We start from the raw sequence: 14,979 nt of genomic DNA on the forward strand, positions 1-14,979 counted from the left end.
TAAGTTGATTTTAAGTCGCAAATATTTTAGGGTATAATCAATGCGCTATGCGCATCACAATAATTGGACACCATATTTTATGTTTATGCGTTTCACTTGATCTGTAGGTATTGATGACGAAGACTCTCTCGACAATTATTACCTTCGCCTTTTAACCGTCGTTCAAACGCGAACGTGCATTTTATAATTGCTTAACAACATGCAAGTTATATTATGGCATATTGCAACAAATCACTGAATTTTTTTTCTTACATGGCAGCGTGCAGTTAAATGACCCTGAGTGGCTGAATGGTATATTCATGACGCATTCGAAACTTTTTCAGAAAATTTAAAAAATATTTTAAACTATTACGATTTTATCTTTTAACCTTAACATTTAATTGTACATGACTCACAAAATAATTCAAATTACCTATACACACTTGTGTTCATTTTTCATTTTTTTTTTTGTTTTCCAATTAATAACTATTGGCAATTCTTATTGTAACACTTATTTATTTTCATATTATATTCATTTCAAATAATTGTACGCATATTAGTATAAATAACACATTAGTTTATAGTTTTTAGATGTAGATACATAATTTCTGTTGTTACATTTTCAATTGATACCTACCTATATCGAATTTAATTTTAAATATATTTAAATTATTTATGAAACTTATTTAACTTATAACATCAAGGTTAACTTAATGCCATACTAATACCTTCTCCATTAATCCACTACAATAAAAGCAAGAGTATATAGTTACCTATCATATTCTTAGGTTGCAGCCCACATGTATTGATTTAAGTGCTAGTATTGATGATAAACAGTTCCCACCCGTTCTTGATTTTTGAATTGGAAAAAAAAGTGCCTTAAATACCTTAAATTTTAAGGCTTAAAATAATAATATTGTTTTTGTAAAAAAATTTCACAACCGGTGTCAACTTTGTCAACCATGGAAGAAAAAAGGCTTTAGCTACTAGTTTCAAGTAATTTCCGATGCATAGTATGCCCAAAATATTTCCAACGTGACTAGAAATCAGTAATCACCAACAGAAAAGTTTATTTCCTACGATTTTTTTTAATGAATTGGAATTGGTCAGGACTATTCTAGACGATTTTGAGTCTAATAAGCGACTGAACCTTAGGTATATCCGTGAGTCTTATAAGTGATGTCCACTATATATAATATTAACACGTGTTTGTCGTTTGACATAAATTGTACAACTAACATTTTAAAGACTTGGTTTGTATATAATGATTAACAAATATTTAATTTTGCTTAATAATTATTTTTTTGTTAGGTTAGTAAATTAAGTATGGTAGGTAAGTAGATATTTTAGCTTAATGATCATTGACTAATGAAGTAATGACTATAATATATAGCCATAAATGTAAAATTATCTATGTAGAAAAAAAATCAACCTTAGATCTAGGTAGTACAATGGTACATTCTTATTTGTAAATTTTACAGATTATCTGCACAAAATATAATAGTTATTGGTATTTGAGGAAATTCGTACCTATAGTATTTTTTAGTAATTCTCACATTTGTAAACGTTAATAGCAATTAACATTCTGTATAATAATTATAAAACAATTTTATTCATAATTTTTATATGGATGATGTAGTTTACTTTTTACCACACCCCGAGTATAATAATATGTGTATAATTGTATTATTATAGGTACCTATATTTATATCTATTCCTGTACGACTTGTATTCACAATAATATATAACACATAAATATTAGTTATTACCATACCTATACTTGTAGTTATAGCAGTATAGCACTTATAAGTATAATGTATATACTATATATATTATATACTATGTATATATATATATTAGTTAATACTTGATAAAAAGACATACATCTACCAGGAAACAGTAGCCACACTACCTTTACTTACCTATAACTCACTATATATATATTATATTCATTGTCATGTATGGTGTACTTGTTTATATTAATCGTTAGAGGCAACATTATAAAATCCATACTACTGGTTTCGCCCATCACATACAATAAACGTGTAGCTGCTTTGTATGAAGTAGCTGAGGTAAACATAAAAATAAAACCATAATAAGTTGACAACTTGCAATCGTATAAAAACGGTAATTAATGATTGACAAATATAAATTTTTTTTCGAATCAAACCGTTTTAATTCATTAAAAAAATTTCAAGATACACTTCTCATTATTTATTGTACCTATATATGTATATACTGTATTTTATCCCTACATATTGTACATACAATACCAAGAATGAATAAGGAGACGAGTGTGTGCCAGTCATATAGGTATATATAGGCATATATTTTTAGGTAGTTACTATAGATAATGCGTTTCTAAAGTACAATGTTACGATAAGTATCGATGTTTCGAAAAATATAGGTTATATATTTTTGCCTACAAAACGTTTGCGTACAAAATCTTAAAACGTTCGGGATGTTCGGGACCTATATATAATCTATAATAGTGTAATAAATATAGGTATAAAAAATATGTAGATTTTTATGTAGGTACATCAAGTATAGGTACCTATATCATTCTTTATGTAAGTTTTATATAAGTATTAGCTGTAAACCATCTATTATGAGCACGAATTAAAAGAAAAAGTCATTGAAGCTATAAACGCATTATAACGACGTTACATGTCACGTACTTAGTATACTTTTATACTCACGAACTTTAACGATATACATAAATCAAAAAATGCCATGTAGTAATCTACCACGTAAAGCAGCCAACGGGATTTACTACGGTAATTATAATAGACTATGAATTATGATAAAGTGTTATACACTATTATCACAGACAATATCAAAAATTCATATGTAATTTTTCAAACATTTTTATAATTATTATATAATATCTTCTCGATTATTATTTATTACCATACAAATTTGAAGCAACAAATTTTTCACATATATTTTAATTATTATGAATATTTAATTACTAATTAGTAAATACCTATACTTATAATAACCTATTAATAATTTATTATATTATATAATATATATTTATACATATTACCATGTATGACATATACTTTTTATAGGGATATATACTAAGTGCCAAATTTATTGGATTTTTAATATTGAACAGATAACAATGGCCAACTATACCTTCACCGAAAGTATTTTTTAGATGCATTCAATTTGTACTATAGTTATTTAGTTGGAGTTGCACAAGGTGTAGACAAGGTGCACAAGACATAATATATTGCCTGCAGCCACATTTATTCGATAAGTATTCCACTATTCCCTACAAAGATTGACCTACCCACAACCCACTGCACATTGGTATTAGGTATAGTCCATAGGCGATTAGAGGTTTTATTTTTGGAATGTGTGAATCAAAAAATTGGGTTCTCTCTTCCAAAAAATATCAACAACAAATTTTATATTTTTTAAAAATAACTAGTTCTTACGTTTCGAGCTAAAAAATAAAGTCATGATGAATGCTGAATATCAGAATACCTATACATGATAACTTCTTATTTTCTTATATACAAAACAGAATATTATGTTAAAGATAAAGTTGAGTTTATTAAGAGATTTTTATCTCCTTGTATTTTTTAGTTTAGGTATCCTGAAAAAAATCAGTCTATGTATATCAGCCAATGCCCAATTATAATAATGCGACCAGTAAGTACATGTTTGCACGTTGCACGTTTTGGTATTTAGATTCCTACGAGTATATTGTATATGGAATTTATTTTTTATAATATATTTTATTTGGAATACTACCTGTTATAATCATTTTTCTTCACTATTTGGTCTTCAAATACAAAGCTTAATATCCTATAATACTACAATAATTATTTACGTTTTCAATTGATATACAACTATGAACATATTTTTTATTGTATAATTATTATTTACATATCTATAAAATGATTCAAATACAACATAAGATATTATATATACTTGCTGCATGTATTATACTATAGGTATTCACTCATCTTATGTGTAATCTTATAACTTTCGTCATATTATAAAGTCACAGAGTGTATAATTCATAAGTTTGTTAGTTAAAAGTAGATAGGTGCTATAAATGATAATGTTTTAATTATACTATTTTTATTTTTTATATAATATATTTGCATATCTGTATTTATAGGTGGTACTGAAAGTAGGTACCAACATATTTTGGCTGAGTTAGATACAAGATATACGTGCCAAATATAAATATTAAATATACGTTTCAAAGTACTGTAAGAAGTCTGTGAGTACTATAATTTTATTCGTCATGTCTTAATGATTTATTTTATTTTTTAATGTTTGCTCGGATAAGTGTTTTCAAATTTTTACTGCAAGTATACGTTTCATTTTTTATATCAAAAGAATCTAAAACAATCATTTATTCAAAAAAAAAATACATTTATATTTTTAAACATTTGTTATAATCGCCATATTATTAGTACCAATGCCTGTTCTCTGAAAATTTTTAGCTCCACAAACGTGAAAAGTCATTTGAAACACACACGTAACAATACAGAATATTATTATTGTGTTTTACTACAGACCAATACCGGTCGACGGTATTGTATTATAGCTAAATAGGAGTTAAACTTGGATAGGTATCACTTGCAGTAGCAGTAGCAGCATCAACAGCAGCAACAACAGCAACTACAGCTCACCACGCGTCGAAGCAGGCGCCTTCACGCGATCGTATCATAGATATACCTAATAATAATACCATTCTAATTAGTACAGCAGTGGTCAAGGCGTCGTCGTCGCGGTGAAAGTGCGCGCGTGCTTGCGGCGCATGCGCGCCAGAGACAGCGTGCGAAACGCGAGGCGCGTTCGCTGGAGTGGTTGCATGTGGCGGGGGAGGCGAAAAAGACCTCCCGTCAGGAGGAAAATCGGCCACCGAGCAACTTCCCCACCAGCCGGCGAACGCCCAACCGTGCGTTTTGTTTGTCCTGGTGGTATTTACGTTGCGTTGCCCGTATACTATCGTAACGCGGCTGCGCAGACGATAGGGGAGATGACTAGCAGGTCGTGACGGGACCGAGGATATCTACCTATACACCGACAGTGTTGGTCCGCGTCGCTCATTACACGATCCCACACGCAGTAGCGATGACGGGAAAAGCTGCTCTGGCCGTCGCGCTCCTGATGTGCCTGTCGCAGGCCATCGACAACTGTAAGTATATAACATGCATACACATATTATATATTGCTATAAATATATTATTATAAGGCGACCATCTCTCTACATGACAATAATAGATTATAATAATAATAATAATGCGATACCTTTATATATATTATATAGGTACACATACTACACGATGTTCGATTTTGTGTGATCCACAGAGTCCTCGTGGATACCTATGGTTACCTATAATTCGCAACTGTAATATTGTTGTATAGGTACTTTCTATAATAATATAGTAGACATAGAATGATACCAATATGTATAACATTATATATATCATAGTTTTACACTCCAGACGAATTCAAACGCTGTCCGTTATTTTCCAGCGGTCTGTACATCGCCGATTTTATTCTGCCAGACATTTTTTCAAACACAAAATACACATTTTAAGTACACTCTAATAGGCTTTCTGATAGACACAATATATATTATGATACGTGTAAGGAGATCGAACATCCAAATTGTGCAGCAGGGTTGAATAAGACTGCAGTTGTCAACCACCCTGCAGTCCCAGAAAGCGAGTGTCTGTTGGATTATAAATATTATTATTATCGTTTTCAATTTGTAACGAACAAAATCACGAGATACCTAACCCGATACCTATAATATATACGATAAACTATAATAAAGAAAATTTAAAATTTTGCTTATCAGTAAAGTATGTTTAAAAAAAGAAAGCAACTCGTTAGTGAAACAAAATTATCGTCGAGTTCGTTGCTCTCGTTTGTTTTTTGTACAATTATTACTCTTTATACGCCTGCGTTATTATCAAATGGTTACCTATACATAAAACGAAGGCAGGCATTGCAGAGATATTTAAACTATTTTAAAATTTTTTTATCGTATTTACACCATTAATAAATATAATTTTTTGTGTGATTCGCTTATTTAACGTTATAATTTTTATGTATTTTCTGAATATAAATATTGAGTCGTACATTCCATATATTAAAATATTATGTTGCCCACATGTACCATATTCGATTGCCACGATTTCTTTGATCGTATCATCTTTCATCAATCATCAGTAACCGTAATCATTTAAATTATCGAAATGACTTGAATATTGTACATGGTTTTCTGTCAGAATTTCATTTTTTTATTTAAATATTAATAGAAATGAATAGAATTAGTTTAATTTAATAGAAACTCGAACACTCTTCTTGTATAATATTATAACCAGAGAATAATTACTATTTAATAATTTTGTATAGATATATTAATATTATAATCTACTTTTCCACTAACGTCGGTTCAATTAATTTGTGCTGGATTCGGAGCCAACTGATCATGTTTTTTCGGCTCATCGTTCGAGAAAGTTGTTCAATTTGATTGTATTAATTTAATTAATTTATGTATAGTAAACATGACGAGATAATACATGATATTATATTATACTTAATATACTGTGGCACGATAATATACACATATTTGAGTGGGTCTATCTGGAAGTATGATATTGTGTTTATGACGTGCGATTCGACCGATTATTTTCTCTTTTCGTCATCACTCGAACCACATATTATTACACCTGTGTAATATCAACGATTTCCAACGCCTTTTACTCGCGCGTTGCCTGAACAATGGGCACTACGGCCATTCTACGTGACTTGGCCCGCTACACGTTCAATGAGCCCAACCTGCAGACTCTGCATATACAACTGTACTATATATTATATATATATATATTTATATAATATATACTGTTATTATATTGTGTTTTGTTCTGAGAAATATAACGACACTCGTGTGTATAAATCTGCTGAAATACAGAATAGGAAATAGCATGTCAAACACACCCACACACATGTACACGACACGCACACACACATTATTAATACATACGCATAATATAATATTCACGTAGGTACCTATATGGTACATTGTAAAATATAGCTGGTATTATAATCGACGATTTGTCGGTATGTATATGATATTATATTCTAGAACTGAATTTATTATTGAGTTATCTATTCACCACGTGTTATTGGCACTGACGCCAACGGCCACCAACCTTGATCAGTCGATTTGATCAATTGTATTCTTGTTAGTCTTTTTTACTTCAGACACTGTGTATAGAAATTTCTTTATATCGCTATACCCGAACGAATGTACAAAAATAATCATATTTCTCGAGTTTCACAATAAAAGTGACCCGACTGGCGTCATTATGTAGACAGTGTGAGATTGCACATATATAGAGTTTAAGGACAGCTCATCTCATATTATATCGTATGATAATAATTATTAAGATACCTGCAACATTTCAGTACAATAAACACAAATGATAAATTAATTCATATTAGTAGTAAAACCATAGTTTTGGCACTGTGAATAAACATACAGAGTGACGCGGAATTCTGAATTGGTGGAAATGCATCAACTTTAATGTTTTATTTTATTGGGGTTGACGTACATTAAATAAAATCTTAACTTGTTTGATAATTAGAAACATTAAATTTCGTTTTATGCAGGCAATGGGTTTATGACACCAAGAGAGAAACGTCAAGCTGATGAAGGTGATGAACAATCAGTAGATGAACTATGTAAAAACAGACCAGCCGATGAGTACTTTCGTCTGTCCACCGAAGGTGACTGTAGAGACGTCGTAAGGTAAATATCTAAAATGATGTCGATAAAATAGTATAAATGCATCAAATTCGTGTCTAATAAATAGTGATATTATCTATAAACTAATATATTGTGTTAGATGTCAATAACTTTCAAGTTATGACTTTATGTGTAATGTTGAAAGTATTAAATAATTATTATTCATTCCGTTACATCATCGTATAGTGGTACTCAGCTAGTGAACGTAAACTTTACCACGACGTCGTTTTTACAATCGATTAACCTCAAGAGAGCCACTAATTTACTATCAAATTTTTGAAAATATCTTTTAGTTTATACAGCATACACGTTTAGTTTTAACTTAATGCAAGTTATTTTTGTGAGAGAAAAATATATATATTATATAATATATATCATACCTATATCTAATAATAATAAAACAAACAGTAATGCAAAGGTATTAGAATTCCAACAATTTAAATAAAGACCCTAAGAAATAATTCCTCACCACACTATAGACATATATGAATTTAATTCAATTTATGTACATTTAGCTTTGTTTTCACAAAATCTTTTCACTGCAACAATTGTGTACACTTAATCAAGACGTAACTACTTAGTAATGTACCTCAACTATAGTCTATAAGACTATTATTGTACAATATTATATAGTATAATTCTTACTAAAATCAAAAGATTTTTTATTTTTTATAAATTCTACCAAACATTAGTTGTACGTTACGCATAGGTCGATTCAGTGCATGTTCGAAAACTTTGTATTTTTTTTATTGGTATGATTGATGCCCACAATAGGTGCGACCAAGCAGGCGAGAACGGCATTACCCGTCTCGCGGGCGTCCGATGCCCTCAAGGATTAGCTTTTGACATTGAACGTCAGACTTGCGATTGGAAAACTCGTGTGAAAAATTGTGACAAATTAGATAGTAAGTACGATGAACGGCCGGAGAAGGTGGTCTACGGGGCTTTAAGTGACATACGCATCATTATTGTTGTTATTTGAATCAAATAAAATCAAATTGGCCCGGGTTCTAATCTTAAGTCTACACAGCTCGAAATACACATCCATACTATATATATATACACATACTAAGGACACTACTACATAGTATTAAAATCGCCTCGAATATCATAAATATGCCTTTGCCTGTGTTCGTTGTTTTTATTAACAATACCTAACATAACCGTTATAATATAAAGTCGATAAGTATATATATAAATATTATAAATATATACCTATTTTAATGGTGTCTTATTTAAATGAACCTTACATGCATTGCATCTGTTTGTTTTGGCTAAAAAAATTAATTTTCAGCATACCATCGATTGAACATCATAAAAAAAGTGAAATTAAGTTAAATTTGATTATGTCTTTTTTAACATAAAAATAGCATGAACGCATTTTTTCCTTCAGGTGCACTAAAGCCGGTATAAAACAAATCACTTGCCCATCTGGTTTGGCATTCGACGTAGATAAGCAGACGTGTGATTGGAAGGGTAAAGTCACCAACTGTAACCGTTTGGACAGTAAGTGGTGATATCACTGTTTAGAGGTGAAGGACGAGAGTGTGAACTTTACATTGTAAAAAAAAAATTAACATATTCTAATATGTTGTCTATTATTCTATGTGGATGTATGTGTTATTTATCAAAGAAGTTGAGTAGTTTTGAAAGACCTGTGCGCCAAACACAGGTAGGCTTTTTTAGAATTAATCCCGGAATCATGTTTTTTTTTTAGAAGATGCATGTAGCTTTCGTATATATAAAATATAATAAGTATTATCATTTATCCATTTTTTATATTTTTTTAAACTGATTAAAATATCAGTTCATTATTTATTGACTTTGCATGTGCTTTATTATTATTATTCTAACACATTTTTCTGTAAAGAAAAGACTAACACAAACATGCTTAAAGCTTGGAACATGAATTATGATTAATAATTAACTATAGTACTATATATGAAACAGTAAAAGCGTTACTCAATTAGCCAATTAGGTAATTCATTGTTTAAATAATTTTTACAATATAAGATTTTACAGTGTTGATATCAAAGGTTATTTACTATCACAAAAAACAAAAAATAATAAGTTCATCCATTAATAATTATTGACGTATATAAATACAAGTTTCGATTTTTTGTACACATAACAAACGTTTAAGATTTTTAGATATATTGAGATCACGATATTCAATCAAATCACGAATCTCATACATGCTTGAACGTGACTTATATTTTTATGCAATACATGGGCAGGTACGTAATCACATACAATCCAGTTCCATTTAGTCGCCGCCTAGAGAAAAAGTTAATTATATTAAAAACGAGTTTTAAAAATAAAAACAAAACTTGAATCATCGAATTGGCTGAATGATTTAAAGTGTACATATATTTCTGGTTTTTTAGTCATTGGTGTTTGATATTATGAGAATATATTATTTGTTATAAGAAACAATAATTATTAACAGCACGAAGGTATGGCAACAGAACAACCGGTCTGTAAATTGCATAAAAGTACATTATTCTTCAATTGGTTAATAAAAATACTTAATCACTTTCAATATTCCTGTTTACAAAACTGATTAATATTAAATTTAACAGCATTAAGTTCCAGACTAAGAACCTAGTTACTTTTTCAGTACCTTATGTTAATGTGGTACTACCAAATTTAAGATTGGTGTGATAAGGTATATCATAATAAAACATACATTTGCAAATTATACATTATATTTTACTGTAGAAAATAGAATTGAATTTGTAGCACTAGATTAGATGGTGGTGTGTACCTTTGGTGAAATATTCAGTAAGGTACTATAGGTACAGTAAAAACTTATATTTCGTAAAATTAAAGAAATGCTTTTAGTCAACAAAAAACGTTCTTGTGTAATCATTTATCAAGTACCTACTGCACTTCTTATAATTCTTCCCATCGCTTTTTCTTAATTGAACATATTAGTAATTACTTGTATATAATAACTACAATTAAAATAATATTCAACGCCAAAAAAAGTTTTATCATGAAGTTAAAGAATGAAAAAAATTAAAAATTAAAAATATATTTTATCAAAATCATTTTAAACTATGAAACAAGCTCTTAAATAATAAAAAAATATTCATATGGGCGTTGAATATTATAATTTAACATAAATACATTTAAGTATAAAAATCTATAACCTAAACTATTTTCAGAACCCAGAAAAGCTTTGCCTAATTTGAAAACAGACGAACCAGTATGTCCGAAGGACCAATTACAATGTGGTAACGGTGAATGTATAAACAAAGATCTTTTCTGTAATGACAGACCCGACTGCAAGGACGAGTCTGATGAAAACGCTTGCAGTAAGTGTTATTGATTGTAGTAATTATGCAACTTGTGAACTGTAACGTGATCGATTATCGTTTACAATTTATACTCGTGACTTTAGGCGTGGAAACTGACCCGAACCGTGCGCCAGATTGTGATCCGAACCAATGTGTGCTGCCTGATTGTTTCTGCTCAGCCGACGGTACCAGAATACCCGGTGGATTGGAACCTAGTCAGGTAAAACTAAATAAATCGATTTTGTTTTTTTCCTCATTTTTTTTGTGGGAAACATTTTAATATATAACACACAGGGTTCAAAACCATAAAAAAAATAACAAATGTTTTAACTATTCCTTGAATAAATAAAATAATATGAACATGAATCGATTTTATGAGACAATACCAGCTATTATAGATATATAAAAAATTATAAATTGAAAAAAACGTACCAAGGTTTAATAACGGAATGGGATTTTAATAAACGTTTAAAATAATTGTGATATAGGTACCTCAGTTGATCACTATTACATTCAACGGTGCCGTAAATGTTGACAACATGGATTTGTACGAAGAAATTTTCAATAACTCGTTGCCAAACCGAATGAACCCCAACGGTTGTTCCATCAAAGGAACTTTCTTCGTGTCACACAAGTACAGCAATTACGCATTCATACAAGAATTGCACCGCAAAGGACACGAGATCGCCGTATTCTCGCTGACACACAAAGATGATCCTAAATACTGGACTGGTGGATCTTACGATGATTGGTTAGCCGAGATGGCCGGAGCTAGACTCATTACAGAAAGGTAATATTATACTTGCCATATGTCAGTGTTTATACACAATTTATCTGTTTATTAATTTAAGTTTTATTATGTAATACATTACATTTGCTTATTTGAAATTTCTAATCCGCCTTTAAACAGATTCGCAAACATCTCTGACGGTTCGATCGTCGGCATCCGTGCACCGTACCTGAGAGTCGGTGGCAACAAACAGTTCCAGATGATGGAACATCAGTTCTTCGTGTACGACGCTTCCATTACCGCATCTTTGGGCCGAGTTCCCATCTGGCCATACACCCTGTTCTTCAGGATGCCACACAAGTGTAACGGTAACGCTCAGAACTGTCCTAGTCGAAGTCATCCGGTATGGGAAATGGTCATGAACGAGCTGGACAGACGTGACGATCCAACTTTTGACGAGTCTCTTCCAGGTTTGTGATTAGATTCAGTAGAAAAAACGTATTTAGAGAAATGATTCACCTATAAGTCAACCCATACATATTACGTTATTATAGGTTGTCACATGGTCGATTCTTGTTCGAACATCCAAACTGGCGAACAGTTCGGACGCTTACTCAGACACAACTTCAATCGTCACTTCTCTACCAACCGTGCCCCATTGGGATTACACTTCCACGCTTCGTGGCTTAAGAGCAAACGAGAATTTAAAGATGAATTGATCAAGTTCATCGAAGAAATGTTGAAGAGAAACGACGTATATTTTGTCAACATGTTGCAAGTAAGTACCAGTTTTATACCTGTGTCATATGTGGAATATAGGTAATGAGATACTGAAAATAATATATTAGATATGATTGTGACATAAACTAGGACATTAGGGTGTATAAATATAACATGCCAAGTGGCGTGGTTTGATAGTAAAAGGCCCAGGGGCAATAAATTAACTAGTCCACCCCTCTAACTAGTATTATATTATCTTGGTGAACATTTAAAATAAACACGTAATATTGTAGTTCTTCGGATCACTGCTCCAATGTGCCCTATGATAGCTTAGTCATTGAATATGCCTACAGTAATAAGTAATAATTATAAATACTCAAAAGTTTACATTAAATATAATAAGTTCTACTAATTTGTACATACAAGTATACAACTATACAACTGATACATTTTTTAGTACCTATCTATGAAAATAAAATAAAAAAATATTTTAGTATTCATATTCTACATCGTAACATACATTTAGGTGATAGAAAAATATTAATTCATAACGGTATCTTGCTTTAAAGGTTATCCAATGGATGCAAACACCAACTGAATTGGACAATATGAGAGATTTCACCGAATGGAAAGATGAAAACAGCAAATGTGATGTCAAAGGACAACCCTTCTGCTCGCTATCAAATCCTTGCCCATTAACCACCAGAGAACTCCCAGGAGAGACAATCAGACTGTTCACCTGCATGGAATGCCCGAATTATTACCCATGGATTTTAGATCCTACTGGTGACGGATTTTCAACGAGGAGAAAGCGGAACATTCACTTGAACTTTAAAAACAAAAATCACTCCATCTAGTCGCGATTCAAATTCAATGTCAGTTAAAATAAAGACATCTCATCACTTGTGATTTTTTTATCTTTCGTGCTCTATATTTCATTGTTTTTATATTCGTTAGAAAGTAAATTTGAATGTAAAAATAATATTCTAATAATTATTATGAGTACAATATTATTATAAGTTTACTTAAATTATTTTATTCATTTTTTTCTAATTTTGTATTTTTACATTTAATTTTGCTCATTTGAACAAATTTGTTGTATGTGTTTGATTTATTAAATGATTGCATTTGATGAAAATTAATATAATTACTGTAGGGAAAATTACCTTGTAAAATAGATACAATAGCATTCGAGCAATTTGAAAAAATTCATTGCACTTTTTTATATAATATATTGTATAATTAATTTTAAAAGTGTCAATAAACTATTATTTTTGTTTTTAATTTAATGTTTTGAAAATATTTTACTAACAAATAAGACTAATTTATTGGTAAACTAATAAGTTGATAACTATAATTAAGTCAACTGATATATAGTGTCATGGTATAATAAACTTGACCCAACTATAACACGATTGAGCATAAAACACTTTTTTAAGACACGATTAAGCATAAAACATAACATGATTTGTCATATTCAATTTTGAACTACATTATACAAAAAATATTTATTTACATATAATTATAATATTTTAAAATATGGCAAGAGTTAAAACTGTTAAAAGTCTCCAATAAAATTATTGTTATATTATATTTGGAAAATGGAAATTTGGCAATATCCTATATTCCTATGCTCAATCGTGCTTTACTACTAGAACCATTCTAAAATTTCAACATTTCACCAACAAATGTAAAATTAATTATTTAAAACGGATACGTATATATTGATACAATATGTGTTATAATTAAAGCGCGGATTTCTATGAAATTGTTTATTTTTTTCCTTTTAATATTTTTGGATTGTTGTCAGTTATGTCCACAAATTTGAAGCTAATGGTGAAATTTTTTTTTGCATATTTTGGCAAAGTTCAAAATTTATTGCATATTGAAGCGAAAATTTAAAAATAATATTTTGTCAAGTAGAAAAATTAAAACTAAATTTCATAGTCACTAAATAATAACTTATATATATATATTTATTTATTTAAACCTTAATAAGATAAATAATCGATTACGACGTAAAGTAATGCTGTGTCAGTCGGTTAGGTTAGGTTTTAACTTTTAAAAGGTTAGATAGTCATCTGCAATTGTTTGAATGTGACAAAAAACTTAATCATAACTGCGTACGACCATCGAATTTACATAGGTACCAAAGGTATATGTTTAAAAAAATACCAAACGTATTGTGTCACTTAAGTTTTTCAAATGCGATAACTACTGACTTATAATGTTTTAAAATTTCTAATAAACTGTAATAAAAACCAACAATAAGTTATTATAGGCTTTTATAGCTATATGCTATATTATATATAATTTAGAATGAAATACAAAAAAATGCTGATTTAACATTTTTCTTTGCCTTATATAGTTAAATTAATTTTTAAAATCTAATATATGAAACAAAAAGTATCCACAAGCTACGAGTAACTTTTACAGATCTGATAAAGATCAATTTT

General features: G+C 30.0%; 1 protein-coding gene across 2 annotated transcripts; it reads left to right on the top strand.

Moving 5' to 3' along the window:
* Nucleotides 1-4,985: 4,985 nt before the first annotated feature.
* On the top strand, nucleotides 4,986-13,807 carry verm (LDLa and CE4_CDA_like_1 domain-containing protein vermiform). 2 transcript variants are annotated; one of them, XM_015514095.2, is made up of 9 exons: nucleotides 4,986-5,146; nucleotides 7,636-7,774; nucleotides 8,546-8,676; nucleotides 10,942-11,091; nucleotides 11,178-11,293; nucleotides 11,562-11,863; nucleotides 11,984-12,273; nucleotides 12,358-12,581; nucleotides 13,093-13,807. In XM_015514095.2, the coding sequence occupies exons 1-9, from the start codon at nucleotides 5,083-5,085 to the stop codon at nucleotides 13,378-13,380; spliced, it is 1,704 nt and encodes a 567-aa protein (XP_015369581.1). In that variant the 5' UTR covers nucleotides 4,986-5,082; the 3' UTR covers nucleotides 13,381-13,807. The 2 variants fall into 2 exon arrangements, with proteins under 2 accessions (XP_015369581.1, XP_015369582.1); XM_015514096.2 differs by lacking the exon at nucleotides 8,546-8,676 and adding an exon at nucleotides 9,165-9,277.
* The last annotated feature ends 1,172 nt before the right edge of the window (nucleotides 13,808-14,979 follow it).

Source organism: Diuraphis noxia, unplaced genomic scaffold (genome assembly GCF_037042655.1).
Source record: "Diuraphis noxia isolate RWA-SAM2 unplaced genomic scaffold, SU_Dnox_SAM2 contig0001, whole genome shotgun sequence".
Lineage (NCBI taxonomy): Eukaryota > Metazoa > Arthropoda > Insecta > Hemiptera > Aphididae > Diuraphis > Diuraphis noxia.

Bases quoted from the DNA above. Each gene is read 5' to 3' on its own strand.
- verm (XM_015514095.2), top strand. From the start codon at position 5,083: ATGACGGGAAAAGCTGCTCTGGCCGTCGCGCTCCTGATGTGCCTGTCG. The intron at 8,677-10,941 runs GTAAGTACGATG...AACTATTTTCAG, and splicing joins AAATTGTGACAAATTAGATA to AACCCAGAAAAGCTTTGCCT. The intron at 11,864-11,983 runs GTAATATTATAC...GCCTTTAAACAG, and splicing joins GCTAGACTCATTACAGAAAG to ATTCGCAAACATCTCTGACG.